The sequence below is a fragment of the Phoca vitulina genome, unplaced genomic scaffold (genome assembly GCF_004348235.1).
Source record: "Phoca vitulina isolate PV1807 unplaced genomic scaffold, GSC_HSeal_1.0 scaffold28, whole genome shotgun sequence".
In the NCBI taxonomy this organism is placed as follows: domain Eukaryota; kingdom Metazoa; phylum Chordata; class Mammalia; order Carnivora; family Phocidae; genus Phoca; species Phoca vitulina.
Genome location: NW_022589731.1, coordinates 26,489,986 through 26,513,382, shown reverse-complemented (window position 1 = coordinate 26,513,382; position 23,397 = coordinate 26,489,986). Strand labels below are relative to the sequence as shown.

The window sequence follows — 23,397 nt, the reverse complement described above, 5'->3', positions numbered from 1 at the left end:
CCCCGACGCGCCCCCGGCCCCGCCGCCGCCCGCCGCCGGCCAGCCCCGGGCCCGGGACGCGGGCGATGCCCGCGCGCAGCCGCGCCCCCTGTTTCCGTGGAGCAAGTGGAAGAAGAGGATGGGCTCTTCCATGTCGGCGGCCACGGCGCGGAGACCGGTGTTTGACGACAAGGAGGACGGTGAGCGCGGCCGCACGGCGGGGGCCCCGGGCTGCTCCCGGGGACAGCGTGGGGACCCGCGCCGCATGGGGACCCTGCGCGCTCTCGCAGAGGGGCCGCGGCAGTAGGATCTCCTCGCGTGCAGACACTGCGACCACCCGGGGGGGAGGCATCCCGGGGCGTCTCGGTTTCCGAGGAAACTCGCGGATGGTGCCTGCGGAGCCCACGCGCATCCGGGGCTCCCTCCTGCCTCCTCCGTGTCCAGCGGCGGCGCAGCGGCGGGAGTGGGCTCCGGCCCGCCCTGCGGGGTGAGGGTCCGTGGTCGGAGGGGTCCGGGCTCAGCCGCCCGCTGTGGCGAGGGCTGCATGTGTTCATTTTCCTTCTAGGGGTGGTGCGCAGGCTTGGTCTACTCTGCCCCTGTGGTGTGCCGCTTTTGCGAAGGAAGATGCCTGCCCCACAGGTGTGGGGGTCCCTGACTCCGGGAGCTCTCGCTCTGCGGCTGACAGGGTGGTGTGGCCCCCACATGCCCAACCTTTGGGCTCAGACGTGCGGTGGAGAAGGCTTTGCCTTTGTGCGGAGACCTGCCCTTTGGGAACTCCCTTTGAGAGTTTCCTTTCAGGTCCTCCTGCAGGTAAAGCTGCTGACCCCGACCACCCACCCGTATCTCTTGAGTGGCCACGCGGAGGCAGGTGCCCATGGAAAACAGGTGACCGGCCACCTTTCACTTGGCAGCTGCCTGCAGGGAAGGTCTGCCTCTGGGGCACCGGGATACATTCGCACGCACACATACGGCTCTTTTCTATGGATGTCATGGAGATAGTTTAAATAGTACAATGATGACACATTTGATGTTTTTTTGACATTTTCTTAAAATAGTTGAAATATGCATTTTTTCATCTGTAGGCAGCCTGCAGAGGTTAAGATGGGTCTTTTATAATTTTAGAGCACAGCTCAGCACAGGAGCCCAAACTATTTGTTGTGATAAATAATTTAAGCATAATAGGAAATCACAGTAGTACGACCTCAGGCTCAGTGGTGGTGAGTGCGCAGGCCGCGTGCGGGTGGTCATCGGAGTGACGGAGAGGCTGCCGTAGGCTGGCCAGGGGGTGCCGGGCTGCTGAGCGTGGCCAGGGTCAGCAGGGGAGGGGCATTCGGACCCGCCCCATCAGTCCGGTGTGTTCTGGGTCTGCCGTCCTTGTGCCCTGAGCTCTGGGGCAGCAGAACTCAGTGCTGTGACTCTTTCCTATGTTATGCATTTTTGTTTTCAACATAAATATTCCGAGTAAGGAAAGCTCAGAGTGCATTAGGAACTGGTCAGGAAGCTTCTCTGGCTGCACAATGAGAAGGTGTCTGAGAAACACATCTGAGTTCTGTGCTCGCTGGGTCAGCCAAGAGCAGGCCACTCTTTCCATGCCCTAGCCTTGTGCTCTCCGAGGCAGAGAACTCGGGAGTAGAGAAACTGATGTTGCTCGGGTGCTGCCTTCAGCTTTCTAACGTAGGATTTTTCTACTGGCTCACAGTGCGTTATGTCTCAGATTTCATGGATCATTAAAAAGGCAAAAAGAGCACAGAATCTGTCGATGCTGCTCGCAATCTGATTTGAGAATTATTCGGCGCACCCCCAACCCCTGCATTTGCCTGCAGTGGGTCGGCCGAGGCCGCAGCTGCTTCGGGAGGTGGGAGGTGGGGCGCTGAGTCTGCTACAGGTGCTTGCTCTTTAGGACATGTGACATCAGTTACTTGCTCATCACTTGGCACGGCGGCCACATCCCCAAACTGAACCCACCGTCGGGACTTATCCGGGCTTTGTTTGGTGAGGTTGGGCGCGGCAGCCGTCCGCGTCATCTGGCCGGACAGCCGCGTCGTCCCGCGTGTGCGTTCCATCGTCGGGGCACCTACGGCTCAAGCATCTCGGCACGAGCTTGCAGAGAGGGCTGTGGGCTTATTTAAGGAATAGGGAATGGGGTTTGGGACGGAGGAAGGCGAGTCGGGGGCAGGCGTGGCCCCTGAGCCCCAGCTCTCTTCCAGGCCGGTGTGAAGTGGCCCCCGGCCCCCCCGGACGGGGGCTGCATCACTTTGCCGGCCCCGCTGCCGAGCGGGCCTGAAGAGGCGGCCGTGTTGTGCCGCGGACGTGCATTTACTGTGACTGCACGGTTGCTATGGCAATGGAAGACCTTCTGATGAATTTTTTGGATTAAAACTCCCAATTAATATATCAAGTTTGGTATGCAGAGAAAAGGATAAAAGAAAAGAAAAAGGCAGTTTCACAGAGTGCCAGGTAAACCCCAACTAGAAAGCGTGGTTGTGATAGAGAAGTGTCCTCGTCCCCGTCAGTCCCGCGGAGTCTAGAGCCCCTGTGGATACTTGGCAGGTGCCGGGCGCAGGTGCAGATTCTCTGCACCTCTGTCTCACGCTGGGACCAGGGGCACCTTTCCTTCTCCCCCTAACGCCACACCTCCTCCGCTCCCATCCCTCGCTGACTTCGGGGAGCCGTGGATTTCAGGGGCCGAACCTGCCAGGGACCTGTCTTTCCTCGGCTGCCCTGCCCCAGAGCCGCTCTATTTCGCGCTATTTCACGAGCCCCTTCGTCCACACGGTCCACACGGTCTTGGTCATGACGCTGCTGAGCGGTGCTGAGGGGGCTCCAGCTGCCCTGCTGAGCAGGTCCGCAACCCAGTGGGGCGCCCGCCCTTCTCCATAGTCATGGCCAGCACTCAAACCCAATGTGACGTTAGCTTCCTAGTGGGGGACCACTAATCACGGCGAGGTTTGCTCCCCTAGAGAAGACTGGGAATAAGGAGTCCTTGAAGGCCGCAGAACACCTCGCCCGGGACTGTTGGGTGGGTGGGCAGCACGCCAGGACGGGAGGCCACCGGATTCTCAAGTCACCTTTCTTAAAATGTAAAAAGAAATCCTTTGTTTATTTCTAATTATAGAAGCATTAAAATGTATACATGTGTATACTTTCCTGTTTTTCCTAAAATTGCCCTAAATAGGAAACTCCAGACGTGTAGGTTTAGCACCAAGACTCTCCGCAGCGAGCATGTCAGTGTGTGTTTTCTGCAGCTTTGTTCTAGGAATGTTCTCACGCTTCCAGCCGTGGAGAAACACACTTTTTTCCTTTGGTGCAGAAATGGGATCACATTCCATATATGGCTTGGTCGTAACCCGCTTTTTTACTTAGCAGGATGTCGCCAACATCTGATAGATCTACAGCATTTGTTGGCTGGATTCACAAGAGCGGCCCTCAAGCCTGGCTGGGAGCTAGACTCCATGGTGCCCTTAAAACTACGGACGCCTGGTCCCCGCCCCCCAGGAATTCCCGTTGGGGGTGGAGCTCGGCACGCCTATCTTGTCCGGCTGGTGGTTCTGACGGGTGGCCAGGGCCGAGTCCCTGCCCTTCAGCCTTGCTCCGTGTAGACATGATGTTCTCTGCTCACCTCATTTCCTGCTGGAGGACACTGGGATGTTTCCACTTTCTTCACAAACACAATATCACAAACCTGGCAATGAACATCTGTGTGCTCATGTTCCTGCATGGAGGAACGACCTACCACCCCAGAACTGTGTCCACGTAAGGCACCTCGACCAGCTGACCTGCTGGCGCCCGTAGGAACGGTCCCTCTGTGCACCAGGTGCTGTCCTGGGCGTGCCTTCCATGGCGGCCACTCAAGATGTGGCTGCTGTGTGCGGGGTAAGCAGATGAAGGGGCACGTGGGGGACCGGCAGCAGACAGGAGAGAGACGGGGGGGCAGAGCACCGAGTGGCCGGGACGCACGGCCGTTGCCTGTTCTGGGCATGCTCAGAAGTCCTCTTTCCCTGAATCCTCAGCTTTGGCTGCTAGCGATGCTCCAGACTTCTGGCAGTCTGAAAGGGGAAAGGACTGTATGAATGCTTGGAGTTTCTCTGACTGCTGGTGGGATTGACCGTGTCTTTGCTGCTCACGTCGGGGCATCTGTCTCTTGGGGAGCTCTGGCACCCCGCCGAGCCCCTGCCTCCCACTGGGACCGTGGCGGCCCTGTGTCTTTGCCCCGTTCCGGGTCTGCAAAGCCGTACCCTGGCACAGCGCCCCCCACACCCCACGCACGTTTGCCATTTATCTTGCAACGCTGCTAGGGGTTTTTTTTTACGGATGTGTTTAATTTTTGTGTGGTCAGATTCATCAATAGCTTCCTTTCCGGCGGTTTCCGGCCTTGGTGTCGTGTTACTGCTGTGCCCTTTCCCCGTTGGTAAGACCACGTCTGTGCCTCCTTCTATTGCATACGTGGAAACTTCCAGTCCATTCAGAGCACCGTGTGACCCGGCAGCTAGAGGGTCTTCCTCCTGGGGGTCCCGTGCTTTCCGAAGTTGAGCACATTTAGGCTGTTTCTAAGTTTAAAATGCCCTCTACTGTGTGTTGGTTGCTGTGTTTTGTTGAACCGTGAACAGGATCTCTTTCCCCATCGTATTTCACGCTGATCAGTGCTGGGATGAAGGAACACTCTTCTTTTTAAAACACTCCTCCTAGAAGTGGCCACTGTGCTGAGACCCTTGCTGGTTGCCAGAGTTTTTGAGTTGCTTTGCTTGGCCTTTCTCGGTGCTCCGCCACGAACCGCCAGGAAGGATGGTCCGTTACCGTATGGTGCTTATGCCCCACTTTTTCCTTTGTGTTCCTGAGAGCTCGCAGGGCTGAGGAGAGCCGCTGGGCGCATGTGTGGCTGGCCCCATAATGCTGATGGGGCCCGAGTTTCTGGGGCCAGTCTGGCCCCTGGTTATTAGGAGTCTGTTTCCTTCCCTCCCAACTGGGAAGACAGGGTGGCGGTTTTTTGTGGGGCCCACACTCGGGCTAACGGCAGTTCACACCCACTCTCCACACTGTAGGTCTCCCTTGGTGGCCAGAAGCCTGGTGGCTGCACACCGTGGGGTCCTTTGCCAGCTGGCGGAAATGGTGGCGAGGCCCTTGGTGTGGGGGAGGGTATTTGGGTTCCAGTTGGGTAGGAGGGCATGCAGTCCCTTTGGAAAGCCCCCTGGCATGTTCGTTCCTGGGTTTCTGGGTCCCGGAGGGCCTGTGGGCAGCCACGGAGCTCGATGTGTTTCTCTCCCCGTGGCTGGTCCTAGAATGGACTTGGGACCTACTGTCACGTCAGCTCTGCATGCCTGTCCATCTGGTTGTGTGTTTTAAAGTGCTAAAAATAAGCCGATTTTCTTTTAAAAATTTAACCACCCAGCTTTCCAGTCGAGAAGTAATGTAAGAATGCAACGGGGGTAATTTTTGCTCAGGGCTTCTCTCTGGGGCTGATGGTCTGAGGGAAGCAGAGCCGTGGAATAGCGCTCATTCTGCACAGGGTCAGGGCGGCCCGAGCAGGGTCTCCAGCCGTCGTGGGTCCCCAGGGAAGGGGGCAGATTCTGATTGAGCAGGTCTGGGGTGGGGCCCAGAAGTCTGCCTGTCCTGCTGCCCGTCCTCGGATCCACTCTGAGTCGGGAGGGCTGAGCAGGTGCACAGCAGGCGTGGCTGTTGAGGGCAGGACCCCCCGGGCTCGGTGCGCAGGGCGATGGGCTTGGATGGGAGACCACACGTGCCCTCGTCGTCCTCTGGGGACAAGCTGCTGCGCAGGGGATGACACCACGTCTCTGGTTTGTGCTTTTATTTCTGCGTTACTCTTCTCAGGCACCGCCTGTCACACACGTAACCGCCGCACGATTCCCCGGTCTTCCTTCATTGTAAGTGGGGACTTGGCATCTTTCCCCTGACCCCTCCCCAGGGCTGCTGGTGCGACTGCCACCAGCCGCGGGTTGCTGAGGGGTGAGTAGATGCTTGATCCCAGAGCTGGCTGCTTGGAGGGCGCTCGGCTTCCCACCCACGTGCGTGGGGAGCATGGCGGCTCCGGCCCCACCCCGAGGGCCTCGCTGCGGGGCTGATGGGTGCGGTCTGCCCTCCTGGGGGGCCCAAGTGGCCGCTCTGGTCCTCTTTGGAACCCGTTGGTTCTTATTTTAGGGGCCTGTGCTCAGTTCCCCATCCGTAGGAAGCTCATTCAAACTCGGCATTCACCTTGGTGAAAGACCAGGCCTTCCACCTGGTGTCGCTTTTCCTTCCTGTCCAGATTGTTCTTCCTCACTTAAAAATATGTTGAACTGTCTGTTTCTTCATACCTGCCTCTCTCTGCAATCTGTGTATAACCGTAGGTAAAAATAAAGCTTTGGTAGCCACTCTTGCTCCTGGCTGATATTCCAAGAAATGGTTAGACCTTGCTGTCCTCAGCATGCAAGCCTTCTCCATCCCTGCTCCCCGTCCATTAGGTGGGATCAATATGTCTTCCCCCTGAGGGCTTGGCCATGCCCAGAGTGCCTCTCGGGGTGCGCCTTCCCACCCAGGCAGTGAGCTGGCCGGGCACCCTGTGGGACATGCTGGGCTACTTCTCCCTTCCCCATACACTGGCTGGATCCAAACGCTGAATGATTTTAATGATCAGAATTTGAGACAATTTGGGAGAAGCTGTAATTAATAAAATTATTGTTATTTTTAAAATCTGGGATGCCTGCTTCATCAAAAAATGTTTTTGTCATGACCTAAAATCTATTATTTTATTTTTTTAAGATTTTATGTATTTATTTGACAGAGAGACACAGCGAGAGAGGGAACACAAGCAGGGGGAGTGGGAGAGGGAGAAGCGGGCTTCCCGGGGAGCAGGGAGCCCGATGCGGGGCTCGATCCCAGGACCCTGGGACCCTGACCTGAGCCTAAGGGAGATGCTCAATGACTGAGCCCCCCAGGTGCCCCTAAAGTCTATTATTTTAAAAACCAGGGCAGCCAACTGCTATCAGTGTGGCCGAGGGCAGAGAGCAGGCTTCTCAGCTGTGAGAAGGGCTGCGTCTCCCTGCCCACGTTTCCCCCGATGTGACACGGAGCCCACGGATGGTCCCCAGCACGGCAGCTCAGGCGCAGGCCCGTTCGATCCTGTGAAAACCCTGGGGATGTTATTTAGGTTCTGAAGCCAGGAGAGGGTGTAGGTGGGAGTCAGTGTCGCCCCCAATTTATTAAAAATAGGAGCTGAGTACATTCACTTTCTCACAGTGATTTAAAAAGTTGACTTTAGAAAGGTCTCTGCTTTCAGAATTCACATCATGACTCTTCATGCTTTGTATGCACAAGGCGGAACTTGTGGCAAAAGCGAGAAATAGACGACTTTGTCATTTCTTTGTGAGTGTGTCAGGCATGGCACGGACACGCGCGCCTTTCACTGCGCGGCTTTCGTTCGTCCTTGCTGTGACCCCGTGCGGGCGAGGGGGGGTCTGCTGCGTGCTCAGTGCTTCTCGTCCAGGCCCCTTGTCTCTCCTGGTGCCCGGCTGGCCCGTGTCCTTCCCACCAGCTTCCCGCTGGAGGCCGGGGCGGGGTCCCCGCACCCTTAGTTGTTGCTGGTGATAAACTACCCCAAACCTAGGGACACAGCAACACCTGTGCTTATTAAGTCTCACGATGGGTCAGGGCCCGTGGGGACGGGTCTCCCTGCTGCTCATGACGCCTGCGGATCCAGGCCCCCCGCGGCGCGTCCTCGGTCCCCAACGGGAGGCCTCATTCTCAGCTGGAATGGAGGCGGTTGGCAGGCTCGCCCGGGTCACGTCCCTGGGGGTCTCGGTCTCGCTGTCCGCTATTTGTTATCTACTCCTGGGATCTGTTGCTAACAGCGGCCTCAGACGGCTCCAGGCACATCGCGTCGGTGTCTGGGAGCGGTTAGGTCGGGGCGGCTCTTCTGGTGCGTGTGGCTCAGGGTCCCCCTCGCCGTCCCCATGCAGCTGTCGGCTCCGGCTGCACCGTCTGCAGCTTGGGGGTGGGGGCCCTGCTCCCAAGCCAGCTCCCCACCACGTGGGCCTCTCCGTGGAGCTGCTTGCGTGGCCTCCCGCCATGGCGGCCAGCCTCTGTGCGAGCCAGGAGACAGGAGGAGCCCCGGGGCCTTCTAGGCCCCAGACTGAGGTCACGTGCGGGCACGCCCACCTTAGGCCGTGTGTCCGCAGCCAGTCACTGTGCCCGCCCCACACTCACGGGGGGATCGGGCTCCACCCTTTGAAGCAAATGTCAAAGAATATGTGGGCATATTTTAAACCACCAGCTGTCCTCTGTGGCCTCAGGGCTCCTCCGTGTCCACTGGTCTCCGCAGTGGGAGAGGGGGATTTCCTCCCGCCACTCTGGGTGCGCTGAGGCCGAGGCACGGGGTGGCGTGGATGGGCACCATGGGCTGGAGCAGGTCCCCCGTCCGGCTCAGGTTCAGGAGAGGGAATGCACAGGGCCAATACTCTGCACCTGGGGGTGGTTGGCGGGGCTGGCTGTCAGATGGAGCTGGACCGGGCAGGGGAGGGCAGGGGGAGGGCAGGGGAGGGCTGGGGAGGGGAGGGGGAGGGCAAGGGAGGGCTGGGGAGGGCAGGGGAGGGCTGGGGAGGGGAGGGGGAGGGCAGGGGAGGGCTGGGGAGGGCAGGGGAGGGCAGGGACAAGGCGGAAGCCCCTGTCACCCGGCCTGTCTCTCAGGGCATCAGGACCACCGCCTTGTGCCTGCCTTCCCATGTTGCCCGCGTTCCCTCTGGGCCACCTCGAACCTGGGGCCACGCAGGATGCCAGTGTGGCCAAGAGGACCCAGCGGCACCCAGCTCAGCAGTCGCTGTTTCAGAGCCCCCGGAAACATTGGGACACACACTGAGTTCAGTTCAGGCCTCTGAGGGGAAGCACGGTGGGTCCAAGGAGCCAGGAGGCTGCCAACCTGCGTCCCCACCTGGTTATGGACACTTTGCTGGGCGAGTCACCCGCGCCCTGGCTTCAGAGGTCCCTGTGCTCCGGGGGACCCACCTGCGGCTATCCTAGGTCATGTCTGTTTGTGTTGGCCCAATTCCTGTGTTTTCTCTTTTTCTTCAAGAATCAAGGTCATCTTGTGTTTCTGAAGTCGTATTTTGGCTCCTCAGGCAGAAAGGATGATTTGCAAAGTTAGCCCATGACTGAGAGAGTGGGGTCCAGGGACACAGGAAGGAAGGAAGTTGCAAAGAGAGGGGGCCCTGTCCCCACATGTGTGACCCGCATGCCTGGACTAGGGGGCCCTGTGGCCACATTTGGCGGTTGGAAAACCCGGGTGGCCCCTCCCGCCAGTCCTGCAAGGTGCTTGAGCAGCAAGCGGGCCCTGAGACAGGCGTCGGTAGGCCGTGGCGGGGTGGCTGGCTGTGTGGGCTTACAGGGCCACCATGACAGGGAAGGGAGACCCCAGCCCCAAGGGGCGCGTCTCTGCAGCTCTTGCCGAGGGCATACCATGGCACTGGGAGTCGGACCGTGGAATCCCCAGTTATTAGGATCCTGATGTCGTTTTACCAGAGCCCACGACAATTAGAATGTGCAGAAGTAAGGGGCCTGATGGATGAAGGGCTTCCGGAAGCGAACAGCGAGCTGGGTGTCGTGGGGACGGAGCCTGCGAGGCAGACGCAGTGTGCGGCCCCTTACCGCCACTCCCTACCTGCTGACCCAGCTCCTTTCCAGGGCCACCTGTGCTTAGGGACTTAGGGAGGGCGCAGCCAGCGATCCTGCCTCCGCGTGGTGACCGCACACCTGTGGTCGCTGGACGTGACCGGGCATGGCGATTAATAGCATCCCTGTCACCCTCAGACGTGTCCTGTGTTGGGTGATGAATTATGTGGCTGCTCATCTAGCCACCAGACGCTGTTGCCAGGATGATTTTTTTTTTTTTTTTTTACTTTATAGCTTTTTATTATATAACGAAAAATGACAAGAAAAAAATATGAGGAGGGCGCCTGGGTGGCTCAGTTGGTTAAGCGACTGCCTTCGGCTCAGGTCATGATCCTGGAGTCCCGGGATCGAGTCCTGCATCGGGCTCCCTGCTCGGCAGGGGGTCTGCTTCTCCCTCTCACCCTCCCCCCTCTCATGTGCTCTCTCTCTCTCTCATTCTCTCTCTCAAATAAATAAATAAAATCTTTAAAAAAAAAAAATGAGGAAATTCAGTGTCTTATGTAATCTCAGCATTGAGACCACAGCCCTGTGCGTCCGTCCCGCCACTTCCCAGTCCGAGCTCCCACACAGACAAAGCGGGTATGGCTTTTTAAAAACTTTGTCCTTATATACTTATTTCAGAATCTTGTAGATTTACGGCAAAGTCGGGAAAGCAGAGCGGCGAGTCCTCGCGCCTAGTTTCCGCGGAGTGTCTTACGTCAGTGTGGCGTCAGGCAGCCGCACCTGCTGAGCGCACGGGGACACGTCCGCGTCCTAGCCAGGGCTTTCCGGGGGAGCGACATGCGGAGCAGGTGCAGGGCGTGCGCGTGCACGTCCGGGGATCTGTCTCGAGGAGTGGGCTGCTGGCGCGGTCCGGGAGGCCGAGAGGGCGTGCGGCGTGCTGTGTGCAGGCCCCAGACCCGGCGAGGCGACGCGCAGCCCCCAGGCCGCAGGCAGAGCCTGAGCTGAGCCGCCCGGACGGTGAGGCGGGAACAAAGGGAGAATCCCTCCCTCCTCCTCCGTTAGACCCTTGCTGGGGGGGACCTGCTTTACCGAATGCTCGGACTCCGGTGCTAACGTCACCCGGAACACCCCAGACACACGCAGGGTAGTGTGTAATCGGGGCGCCCGCAGTTGACACGTAAAATTAACAGCCATAACCGAGCAACTGAAGTCCACAGTTCAATCAGATTTTCTTCGTTCTTACTTAATATCCCTTTTCCGTTCCACGGCCCCACGTGACACTCCGTGGTCTCTCTTGACATTCCTTGGGCCACGGCGGTGTCTCAGCCTGTCCCTGTTTTTGACGACCTTGATGGTTTTGAGGATGACTGTCGGGTGCTTTGTAGGATTTCTCTGCGGTTTTCCCCGTGGTTACACTGGGGTCTGGTCTTCGGGGAGGGCTCAGAGAAAGCACCTGGGGTCACGTCACAGCAGGGGTCTGTCTGGTCCCTGAACCTGTTGACTTGACCCCCCGGCTGAGGCCGCTTGTGAGGAGTCTCCCCTGTCCGGGGACTGGACTGTCCTGTCCCCTCCACACTGACCTTTTGGAAGGATGCCACCACGCACAGCCCACGCGTCGGGTGGGTGTCACGCTCCACCTCCTTGAGGGGAGGGTCTATGTAAGTGGTTTGGAATTCTGCGAAGATCCCTCTCTTCTCCCCATTCACACGCTGCTGTGTTGCACTTTGGGTCACAATCCAATATGACTTCATTCTTATCTCTCCTGCTGTTCCGGCGTGGGCTCCCGTGGCCTCAGCACACCCCCGTGGCTGCAGCCTTCCGAGCACTTCCTTCTCCTCTGGCCCGACCGGTGCATCCCCTGACCCAGCCCTCGACTCAGCCCGCTCTCCGGGGAGCCCCAGTCCTTCTGTCGGGGACGGTGTTGGGATCCAAGGCCTGGGTTCCTGGGAAAGGACCGTCTTTCTAAAGCCCAGGCTGACCTCTTCATGCACTCCTCGCCCCGTCACCGAGCTGAGTATGTTCAGAGGGCACCTGCGCTGTCGGCCGCGGGCACAGGGAGTGTGAATTCACGCAGCCACTCTGGAAACTGCTCAGCAGGACCTTGTTGGAGCTGCACGCACACACACCCCGTGGCAGAGAGCGCACAGCACGGCGTGGCACACGGCTCCTGACGGCATTGAGGCTCTGCGGCCCCGACCCCCGTAGCGCCCCCGCCCCCCCAAACCTTATGACCCATTCTTTCAAGCACCCTGCTGCTGAGATGCCCCGGGGCCCCAGTGGTGCAAGAAGCAGTAAACCCAGCCTGGTCAGCCCTAGACCATGTCTGGCCGTCTTTGGCTGGGGGGGCAGCATTGACCCCTACGACCCGGGATTGTATTCCTAGGTATAGACCCAACAAAATGCGTGCATCTCTGCGCTCCCTGCCCCAGGACATCTGGGGGGCTCTGGGATGGCAGGATGTCCACGATTCTGGCTCTGAGGGGAGGACACTGAGCCTGCAGATCCAGCTCCAGGGACACCAGGGCTGAGCCTGAGCTGTGTGTCGTGCTCTGTCCACGCCTCACAGCCGTTGGTTGCTTGTGCCACAAGCTCTGAGGGTGGACAGGGCTGAGCCACGGGTCCCTGTGTCCCCGGGGCACGCGGCGCCAGGCGTCCTGACGGCTTTTCACGCATGCCTGTGGAGCGAGGTAACAGCATGCTGCATTTCTCCCATGCTGAGAAAGCTCTGTTGATGCCGTGTCCCTATTGCTCCCCATTTCCAGCGAGACTCCTCGGCCTGCTTTGTCCTTGCGGTGTCCAGCCCTCCCGTGAGCCCACGGCCCCGCGCTCTGGGAAAGGTCCTGTCCACGTGGCTGAGAGTAATGCCCAGTCCTTAGCCCTCCTCGTCCCTGACCCGTGGCAGCCCCCGGCACGCCGGACCCCTCCTAGACCCCTCCTAGATCCCTCCCTTCATGAGGTTTCCCAGTCGCTGCCACCTGGGCTTCTTCCTGGCCCCTTGGCCGGTCCTTCTTTCTCGACTCCGTCTCGCTACACTCACGCATTGGCCGCCTCAAATGTCATCCATATGCCGACTCCCAAATTTATATCTCCAGCCGGGACCTGCCTCCCACGTTCCAGACTTTTCTGTCCAGTCTCTGACTCGACACCACCACTTGTGTGTCTCATACTCCCAAATTCGGCCCCTCCAAACTCAAGTTCTGTTGCCCTGAAGCCTTGACCCCTGCTTGGGGCCCCGTGTCCTCCCCGGGCTCCCCATGTTCCCAGCCCGTGTGTCCGGCCACAGCCCCTGCTGCTGGGTGCCCTCTGGCCCCTCCCCCTGCTCTCCTGGCAGCTCATCTGTTGCTTCTGGAAAGCCTCACTCCTTAGCTTTGTGTCTGATCAGAAGGCCCTGGCCCTGGGGGCACCAGGCACAGGGTGACCCCGGTTCCCCAGCCAGCGGCAGCAGGGCCCTTGGGGCATCCGGACCCTGGCTGCTGTTCTTGACTACTCTGTTCCATCTTCTCTGGTGGCGTGCTTTCTGTTCCGGCTGTCAGAGCCGTTAGGTCAAGCCGCCTGGTCACTCAGAAAAACAGTCCCAGGAAGCCAGGCTTTAGGACGCGTCTGGGCAGGGGCTGCGGTGGGCCGGGATTGGGGCGGCTGCCCTGGCTGTCGGAAGGAGATGCGGGAGACTGACCGCACTTGCCTTTGGGCCAAACGTGATGGATGAATTTCGGCAGATGCGGGTGCAAGTGTCCCGAAAGCACTTCCCCTGAATTAGGTTGGAAACTCTGCGTGTGGGCTGGTTATGAAACGCACATCTGACAGGAGCTGAGAACCTGGCTGATGAGCAGGTGTGTGCCTTGTGTCCAGGGCCATGGCCTCCTCCCTCCGCAGAGGGTCCTGGTGCCTCCTGGGGCCGTCACTGGTGCATGGGGGGGCTTTGGGGCCTTGGCTGGGCGTGGCTCTGCCCACGGGATCCCCTGGACTCCCACAGGCTGAGCCAGTGGGGGCTGCTGCTGCGCAGGGGTCCCCTCGAAGCCAGCTGGCTCCACAGCGTGGACATCTGGACCCGGACCATTCTGTGGGGTGGGGGTGGTCCCCTGCCCTGCAGGGCGTTAGCAGCATCCGGGCCTCCACACACTGGTGCCCACAGCAGACCCCCGTCCACATCTGTGACCGTCAGTCATGCGTCCAGGCGTTGCCGCGTGTCCCCGGGGGATAACACCGCCCCCAGCTGAGAACCACTGCACTAACCAGTGGGAGCACCGAGCCACCGGCTGGGCAGTGCCACTGAGGCTGAGGGTCTGGTGTTGCTTCCAGAGCATCTCTGGGAGTCCCTGCCCCTGGGCCTGGCAGGACGTACTCATGCCTGTGTGTGTGCGAGCATGTGTGAGCCTCGGGAGTGTGGGAGAGGCGCCTGCTTGGTGCACGAGTGTCCGGGGCTGTGCGTGCCCCAGCAGTCCACTCCGCGTGGACGCCTCCTCCCTGTGGAGGTGGGAGGTGCCGTGCACGGCGAGCTGGACTTCCCTTTGGAGGCTGCTGTCTGGGATGTTCTCGCTCCTGTGTCTTTGAGAAGCAGCTGGAGCGGTTGAGGGCCCAGGAGGAGTTTCGTCTCTGCAGGACCCCACAGACCCCCCGCAGAGGGAGCCTTGGATCTTGAGAAAGGCCCGGTGCTGGGGGAGCTGGGGCCCTGGGGAGGGTGAGACCCGCCTGTCTGCCTGCTGCGGCCGGCGTCTGTCTGTCTGGGGCGGGAGGTTAGGAAGGGCCATCTTGTGCCCAGAGGTGGACGTGGAGACCGTGTTGACTGCGTCCAGCAGGTCTGCAGGCCGAGAGCCTCCAGGGCCGGGCCTGGGGGCTGGGAAGCGGGTTTGTGCCGCACGGCTCCCCGGCGGGCTGGTCACTTCCGCGGGAGACAGGGCTCGTCGGTCCTTGGAAAGGTGAGCCCCGCCCTCTGCTAGCTCTGGCCCGCCTGGGGTCTTACCGTGACGGCCATGCAGGCTGAGAAAGCGGAGGGGACCCTGGTCACCGGGAGCTAGGCGGGGCCACCTGGCTTTGGGCCCGCGTGGGCATGTCCATGGAATCCAAGAAACCTTTACAAAATGATCTCAAATTCCTTTTAATTAAAAAAGTGCAATGCTCCAGAGAACAGGACTTCACTCATCTGCAGACTGAGTTAATTGAAGGGCCCGAAAGGCTCCGTTAATTACACGATCTCGCAGTGTCTTCGCTCCTGTGAGCAGATAGCAGCCCCCATTAGAGAGCCGTGCTCCGTGAACGCCCTCCGTGAAGGAGGGGCTTGAGGGGGTGAGGTGGGGGCCGGTGGTCCAGCGCCCTCTGATGGTGATGCCTCTGTCCCCGGGCCCTGGGGGGCCTGTCAGCAGCCCAGGCCTCCGACCCTTGGGGCGCGGTGCGTGGGACGTGGGCACGGCCTTGGGTTGAAGACTCGAAGGGGCTCGTGGAAGCACTGGTGACCCCACCATGAAGACTGGCCTTCTGTTTGTAGACCATGCCCTTGCACACGAGAGTGGGTCCGTGCGTGCACACACGAGTGCACACACATGCACAGTACACAGAGACCCTCTCTAGGAGTCTTCCGTCACGGGAGCGCCCATCTTTCTCCAGCTCTTAGAATGCCACAAGGGCAGGGCCACATTGCATTCATCCTGGCCTCCCTGGGGCCTTGCACATAGTAGGCGCTCAATAAATGCTTGTTGCATTTAATTAAGCTGGGTGGAAAGAGGAAGTGCATGAGCTGATGTGGAAGTGGTTAGACCAGCCCCAGCTGGGTCTTTCTGACTAGATGGGTGTCATGCATGCCAGGTCTCCTTCAGGGAATGTTCTGGAGTTTGCAGGGGCAGTCATGGCCCGGACCTGCTCTCCTCTCTGGCTGGGCCCTGGGGTGCTCGTGAGCTCCGGGGTGAAGGCATCTGCTGGCCCACAGGGTGGCCGGCTGGTATCTTAGGGGCCTGCAGATCTCTCCTGCAGGCACGGCCAGATCTAATTGTCACGGAGAACTATACAATTATCAAGAAAATTATGTTTCTTACGTTGGCAGATGACGGATGTTCCAAAAGTGATGAACAAAGAGAAATTTCGGCGTCAGGAACATTTGCATTCCCCTGGTGACTAATGATATCGATGACTTTTTCATTTGCTGATGGGCCACTTGTGTGGCTTACGGCGTGAAGCGTCTGTTCGAGCCTTTGCCTGTCCTGTATGGCGTGTGTGCGTGTGCACATTGTTAACGCGGAGTTCTGTGGGAGTACTGAGCTCTTTAGACATCCTGGATTCCAGTCTCCTGATGGATGTCTGTGCGGTGGTATTTTCTCCCAGTCTGTGCTTGGCCTGTTCTTCCTCTCAGTGTTCTGTTCTGATGAGCAGTCCCTTTTTTGATTAGTGATTTCTGTGTCTTGTCTGAAATCTCTGTCTACTGTGAAGTCAAGTTTAGGTCTAGGACCAATTTCTCATTCATTTTTGTGCAGAGCGTGAGGTAGGGAGTTTATTTTTCCCTTGTAGATACCCAATTATCCCAGTACCATCCCGTGAAGAGACTTCCTTTTCCTCACAGGATTACTTTGGTACCTTTGTCAAAAGTCAGTTGCTCTCCATGTGGGAGTCTGTTTCTGGGGTCTCTTTTTGTCTTTCTTATACCAGTGATACACTGTCTTACGATTATAGCGTAGAGGAAATCTTGAAGAGAGATAGTGTACGTCTTCCAACTTCGTTCATTTTCCAAAATTATTCTGGCAATTCTGTGTCCTTTGTATTTCCATATAAATTTTATTTTATTTTTTTTTAAAGATTTTATTTATTTATTTGACAGAGAGAGTGAGAGAGCACAAGCAGGGGGAGCGTCAGGGAGAGGGAGAAGCAGGCTCCCCGAGGAGCAGGGAGCCTGATGGCGGGGCTCGCACCCAGGACCCTGGGACCACGACCTGAGCTGAAGGCAGACACTTAACCGACTGAGCCACCCAGGCGCCCCTCCATATAAACGTTAAATCAGCTTGCCACTTACTACCAAAAAGTCTGCTGAGATTTTTTGAGGGTTATGTTAAATCTCCGATATCAGTTATAGGGAAAATGGACATCTTAATAGTACTGTGTCCCCCAATCCATGAACATGTTATATCTCTCCATTTATTTAGATCTTGTTCAGTTGTTCTCAGCGATGGGTTGTAGTTTTCACACGCACAGTACACAGTGTACAGGTCTTGTATATCTTTCATTAATTTTATTTCTAAGCATTTTATGTTTGGTGCTATCATAAGGGGCATTATTTTTTATAGTTTTGTTTTTAGGTTTTTTTTATTATCGGTACATAGAAATAAGTTAATTTTTAAATTCAGTTTTCTGAATTGTAATTTACATAAAGTAAAATTTATCATTTTTAAGGATGTGATTCAATGACTTTTCACAAGTGCATATAGTCGCGTAACCACCACTGCAGTCTAGTGTGGAATATTTCTGTCATCCCAGAAAGTTTTCCCATCCTCTTACGGTTAACTCAGGTGTGCGATGGAATGGTCCTGCAGATACGGTGCTGTGGATCTGATTCCTTTTCAGTTTTTAAAGGAGATTTTGGAAAATAAGAAGTTTTTAATTTGATGAAGTCAAAATTTCTTCCTCTATGGTTTGTTCCTCTGTCTTTTCTAGGAAATATCTGCCCAATTCCTGGTCACAAAGGTTTTTCTCCTTTGTTTTCTTCTAGAATTGTATAGCTTTATCTGTTTTAATTTTCATTTAAGTTCCATTTCAAGTTGATTTTTCTATTAATATGAAGTAAGGATCAGTGTTCCCTCCCCCCTTTCCTTCCTCCTTCCCTTCCTGTCTCCATCCCTTCTTTCTTATCTTTCTTCCTCCCTCCCTCTCTCCACCCCTTCTTTCTTATCTTTCTTCCTCCCTCCCTCTCTCCACCCTTTCCCTCTTCCTCTTCCTCCTCCTCCCCCTCCTTCCGCAATAGGGATGTCTGTTTGATCTTTACACCAATACCAACTGTACTGATTATTGTCGCTTTATAATATATCTTGAAGCAGATGTGTTTGCCCTCCAGCTTTGTTCTTCTTTTTCAAAATTGTTTTGACTATTCTAGATTCGTTGCCTTTCCACAGATATGTTAGAATCAGTTTGTCAATTCCTAAAATATGCTGGCTGCCACACTGATCGGGGTTGCATTGAAACTATCGGTCGATTCAGAGAGAATGGACCTCTTAAACTTTTGAGTGTTCCAACCCACGAACACGGCAACTCACGCTGTTCATTCTGGTCCTGACTCTCTGATGTGTTTCGTACGTTCAATGCAGAGCTTGCACACATTTTGTTGAATTTATCCCTACACATTCAACATGTAAAACAGTAAGTTGTTAGATGCAGACGCAGCCCAGAGGAGGCGGCCCTGACCTGGGGGTGCAGCGGCTACCACCGTGAGCCTCCTTGACAGGCCCAAGCATGGCGTGACCCCAGAGGAGCCAGAGAAGTGGGAGGAGGGCGGTGTGACACGGGTCTGCTCTCCGTGCTCACAGAGTCAGTCAAGAACAACACCCTAGTGCTCACCCACAGCCACAACAAGGCCTCCGACGGGCACTGCAACGTGGTGCTGGAGGATGTGGACCGAGTCCCCAAGAGCGGCAAGGACAGTCCGCAAGGACCGCCACATCTCCAAGATGTTCCTGCGCGGGGACTCGGTCGTCACGGCCCTGCAGAACCCGCTCATCGCTGGCAAGTAGGCGCCTCCTCCCCATCAGAACTCCCTCCCTCATCCTGCGAAGACCTGCCCTTTGTAACGGGGATAATAAAGTCTTGTGTTTAAAAAAAAAAAAAAGAATAAATAATAATAATAAAATTAAAAAAATAAATTGTTGCACATTGACTGTATCCTAAAACCTTGCTGAACTCACCTATTCTAGTATCTCGTTTGTACATTTCCTCAGATTTTGTACATCGTGATCATGTCATCAACAAAGACAGTTTTATTTCTCCCTTTCTAGAACTTTACGCCTTAGCACACCATCTAGGATCTCAGCACAGAGTTGAGCGGAAGTGGGAGAGCAGGTACCTGGCTCCTGATCTTGGGGGAAGGCGTTCAGTATCTCACCATCAAGTGCCGTGTCAGCTGAGCTTTTTCAAAGATGCCCTTGTCAGGTTGAGGAAGTTTCTCTTCCTCGTGTGGTGGGGTTTTTGTTGTTAAATTATTAATGATGTTGAATTTTGTCAAGTGCTTTTCCCGTGCCTGTGCAGGTGATCCCCTGATTTTCCTCCTTTATTTTGCCAATGTGGTAAGTTACACTGTCTTTTGAATACAATCCCAGCCTTGGGTCTCTAAGTTGGGTTTTATATATTACCGAATTCAATTTGCTAATGCTTCATCAGTAATTCTTATGTCCGTGCTCACTAGGGATATTGGTCTAGATTTTATCTTCTTGTGAAGTCCTCATCTGGTTTTGTTATCATGTTTAGCGGGTCTCAGAAAATTGGTTGGAGGTGCTCCCCCCTCCTCTGTTTTCTGAAGAAGTTTGCATGAGTTTCTCAAGTGTTTTTGCTAGAGTTCCCCAGCGAAGCCATTTGAGCCTAGCACTTTCTTTGTGGGAAGATCCAGTTTCTTTAATAGACACAGGGTATTTGGATCTTCCATTTCTTCCCATGTGAGCTTTGGTGATTTGTGTCTTTCGAGGATTGGCATTTGCCCATTTCAGCTGAGTTGTTGACCTTATTGGCATAAAGTTGTCATTTTCCTGCTAAGCTCTGCAGCGATGCCTCTGTTCCATCCCTGACGGTGGTGGTTTGTGTTTTCTGTGACCAGGAGAGGAACGGTAGAACCTCCCACCCCGTCAGTGTCCGCCTGTCGTTCTGTCTGGTTTTGCTTCACAGTTTTTGCTCTGCTGCTGGGTGCGCGCACAGCCGGCCCTGTCCCGTCTGCGCGACGGCTGGAACCCTGGCCGTTGTGAATGTCTGTCTTTATCGCTGGTAATACTCCTTGGCTTAAAGTCTACTTTGATATTAACAAAGCCACTTAGCTTTCCTTTGATGACGTCCTTTTCCGCCTGTTTACTCTTACCCCATCTGGGAAGTAGTTCTCTTGTAAATAACATATCATTGAGTTTTGCTTTTTAAAAATCCGTCGGAAAATGTCTGCTTTTTAATTGGAATGTTAATCCGTTTACTTTAATATAATTATTGGTATGTTTGGGTTTAAGCCTACAATTGCTCTGGGGTTTTTCTGTTTTTCCTTTTCCCCCATCTATTAGTTGTCCATCCACTGTTTATCAATTTCCACGTTAGAAGGTAAGGGGAGGGGAATCTGGTCTGCTGCGTACCCCAGCACCTCAGATCTGGGACCATATACTGAAGGCAGCCCTGGTCTTCGGGACGTGGGCCCAGTGCTGCCGCCCTACGGGACTGTTTATCTGGATGGCGAAGGCCCACGTGGTCCGCGTGGTGCGGGTGATGACTCTGCACTGCGAGCTGCCACCTCCTGATCTGCAAGGCTGTGCTCCCAGGCTTCCCTGCAGCCCGGCGAGCCCCGGGAGCGGTCTGGGTGGTCTCGGGCCTTGTGTGGTCCTCGTCTCCCCTTGAAGGCTGCGTGCCTGTGTCGGGGGTTGCCTCCCTTCAGCTGGCCTGCAAGGGCCTCAGCAGCACGTCCCAGAATGTGGAGACTCTGCGACCAAGAAGAGCACTTTCCGTGCCCACCAGGCTCTGGCTGTGTGCTGTGCGTGCGCGTTCGGTCCCTGCCTCCCCGTTGCTTCTGGCCCTCGGGACATGGCTGTGCCCCTCCTTTCCCTCGGGACCCCTGGCCTTCAAATGGGGTGGGGGCTGGGCAGGGCCTCCTGGGACAGCCTGAGTGTGGGGAGAAATGGGAGCCACCTGGGCCCGTGGGGGCGAAGGGGGGGAGGTGACAGCTGGTGGTTCCCATGCAGTCGCCACCACGGCAGGGCAGCCTGCGGGCGTCATCGGCGCACCCCACTCGCCGGGGCGCTGGGTCATCTCTGTGGCAGCTTCCATCTGCGCCCCTCTGTGCGCCGGGGCCCTCGGCTCTGCAGCAGATGCTGGGGCCAAGAGAGCCAGCCGGACGCGCCCAGCTTTTGCGGCTGCTGGGGAGACCGTCCTGCCCCAGACGCCGCCCAGATCGGCTCCAGTAGCAAACTGCGCCCTCGCCCGCTTCCTCTGTGCCCGAGGGCACGGCAGCCCCTCTGTCCGGCCACAGCCCTGGGCCCAGGAGAATGGGTGTTTGGGCCGCATGCGCAGCGGGTTCACGTGCAGGGTTGGATCTTCACGCTTCTGTGCCTCAGCGACACTTGCTGTTTCCTGGAAACACGCCCACAAAAGCGGCTCTGCAGATTCCTCCCCGGCAGATTCTTCCCCTCGGAGTTGCTCGGGCAGCAGGCCCCTGTTGCACTGGTTCCCGAAGCCGCTGGCCGAGAGCTGCCCGGTGCTGAGCACAGGGAGGGAGGGCCTTTTCGGGGCTGCTTCGGGCAGTTTAGAGGGAGCGGCAGGCTCCGGCAGAATGACAGGTGCAGCCCGGGTCCTGGAGGCCCCAGCTGAGCACGGGCCTGCCCACCCTGTGCCCTCCCCGTCCCCGCTGTGCCTCCCTCTCCCATGGGCACCTGCACCTGCTGAGCTGCACGGCGGGCGGTCCATGTTGGCAGTGGGGTGAGGGGGAGCAGGGGACTCGGAACAGGGCCACCTCCTCGGGCCTCAGCTTGTCACTCGACCAGTCCCGTGCGTCTCCCCGGGCACTGTGCCCTCCCTTCCTCTGGTGACAAGCAGGATGCACAGCATCCCCTCTGCTGGCTGAGCTCCGTGGAGGTGTGGCAGCAGGTGGCCAAGACGTTTAACTGATGGCCCCCGGCTCCTGAGGGCAGCTGAGAGATTCGCATGCCCTTTGCTGCGTTTTCCTAATGGTCACTGATTTCCTTCTTTATGTGGGGGCTTCCCTGACGAAGCCAAGGGCCAGCATGGCCAGCCGTGAACGGAGCAGCGTGGGTTTGCGGTCGGGGGGCGCCCAGCACCAGAAGGAACCCACAAGAGCCATCCCAGAAAGGATGCTGTGCTGCGTGCCGGTGGGGGCCACTGTGGCTGGCGCCCCGGGGAAGGTGCTCCGGGAGCCTTCTTGGTCCTGGCTGGCACCCTGGCTGTGCCGGGGACGCGTGGCCCAGGGAGGGGGCGGCATGCGGCTGCTTTCTCTAGAGCGCTGGTGGGTGGCTCTGCAAAGCCTGCGGGGGGCGCGGTCACCGCGCGGCCGAGCTCTTTCTAAGCCCAGCGTGACTGGTGTGTGGCGCAGCTCAGTGCCTGTGGCCGCTCACGCAGGGCGCCCCCTTCCCGCGATGCACACACCCGCGGACGGAAGAGTCTGCTCCCCCAGGCGGCTCCCGTGTCCGCACCGAGGGCCGTACATGCCGGGCCGCCTGCGACTTGCTTCTTGCGCTGCGTCTGTGGGCTCCTGAGCCCCCTGAACTCGTTCTCGGTTCCGGATTCCCGCCGAGCTAGTCCCCCAACCTCGGGCCTGGCTCTGGGCCCATTCAAGCCGGGTTCCCTCACCCAGTGGGGAGGGCTAGCAGAGTAAATCAGGGATAGCTGTGGAATGCCTATTTTTATGTCACATTTAACAGGCTTCTTTTTTTTTTTTTTTTTAATAAACAGAGAAGCTTAAAGAAGAAAAGAAACCCATAATCTCATACCCAGATAATCCCTATTGGCACAAAAACTTCCTTGGTGAGCAGGGCGTGAACGTGAAAGCCGTGCGGAGCAGTGGGGACGCACTGTCCTCCACCGTGTGCTCCGGGTCTACCCCCGCGTGCGCCCCTGAGGTAGGCTGTGAGCTCACCCAGCCAGAGCCGCCATCTAGCAGGGTTCTCGCGCTTTTACGGAAACCGTGTACCGAGTCTTAGGGCTAGCTCCTTACTGCACGGAAGTCTTCCTGCTTTTCCACACCCACACGATAGTCCACTTTGCGGCTGTGGGCACCTGGGTTGCTGGGACTGTTGGGTGTTGAACGTCTCTGAGACCTCGATGGGCCTCCGTGAGCTTAGTGGCCATGGGACCTGACAGCGGTGGCATCCCTGCCTGGAGGAGTGGGCTCGCCCCGACTCTGAATCCCTGTGCTGACAGCCCCCACAAGGGCTGGGCCTCTCCCCTCGCCACTGGGAGCACGCGGGGCCACCAGCCCCACCGCACCGTCTCCAGCACTGGGTGGGACCCAAACCTTCACTTTGGCGAGTGAAAGCGCTATCTTCTTGTCTCGTTGACTTTTACCTTGAGAATGAGGTGGGCACAGTCTCCTGCCTGACCCGCCTGTCTGGCCTCGTCCCGTCAGGTTGGGTTTCCCACTAATTTGTAGAGGTTCATTGTAATGCAAGGAAATTAGCCCCAATTTGTCATATCTGTTGCAAATACCTTTTCCCAGCTTGCAGGATTTTGACTTAAAAAGTGTTTATTTTTTCTGTGTACAGAGGTTTTAACATTTTGCATATGATTAAACTGATGGTAGAGTCTTTCCTTTGTGGTTTCTGGGGTTTGCCTCTCTTGCTGCAGAATTATAGATAAATTCACTATCATAGAGTTCTTATGGGTTTAGTGTGTGTGTGCATGTGTGTGCGTCTGCGTCTCTGTGTGCATGCATGTGTGTGCATGTGCGTGCGTCTGTGTGTGCATGCGTGTGTGTACATGTGTGCGTCTGTGTGTGCATGCGTGTGTGTACATGTGTGCGCCTGTGTGTGCATGCATGCGTGTGCATGTGCGTGCGTCTGTGTGTGCACGCGTGCGTGTGCACATGAGTGTGCATCTGTGTGTGCATGCGTGTGTGTGTGCATGTGCGTGCGTCTGTGAGTGCATGCGTGCGTGTGCATGTGC

The 23,397-nt window shown here is 57.0% G+C and overlaps 1 protein-coding gene and 1 pseudogene across 5 annotated transcripts in view; both read left to right on the top strand.

Annotated features, from left to right (window-relative positions):
* STK32C (serine/threonine kinase 32C) overlaps nt 1-23,397 on the top strand; it is a 75,320-nt gene that overhangs the window by 2,119 nt on the left and 49,804 nt on the right. For 3 of the 5 annotated variants that reach the window (XM_032423160.1, XM_032423157.1, XM_032423156.1), the window contains exon 1: nt 35-179. The exons of 1 other annotated variant lie outside the window; for it this stretch is intronic. In XM_032423160.1, coding sequence (XP_032279051.1) covers nt 119-179 — 61 coding nt within the window. In that variant the 5' untranslated portion in view covers nt 35-118. Of the gene's footprint in view, nt 1-31; nt 180-23,397 lie in introns of those variants that run through there. One more of the 5 variants, XM_032423161.1, reaches the window with a different exon arrangement.
* LOC116643908 lies at nt 12,248-18,300 on the top strand (annotated as a pseudogene).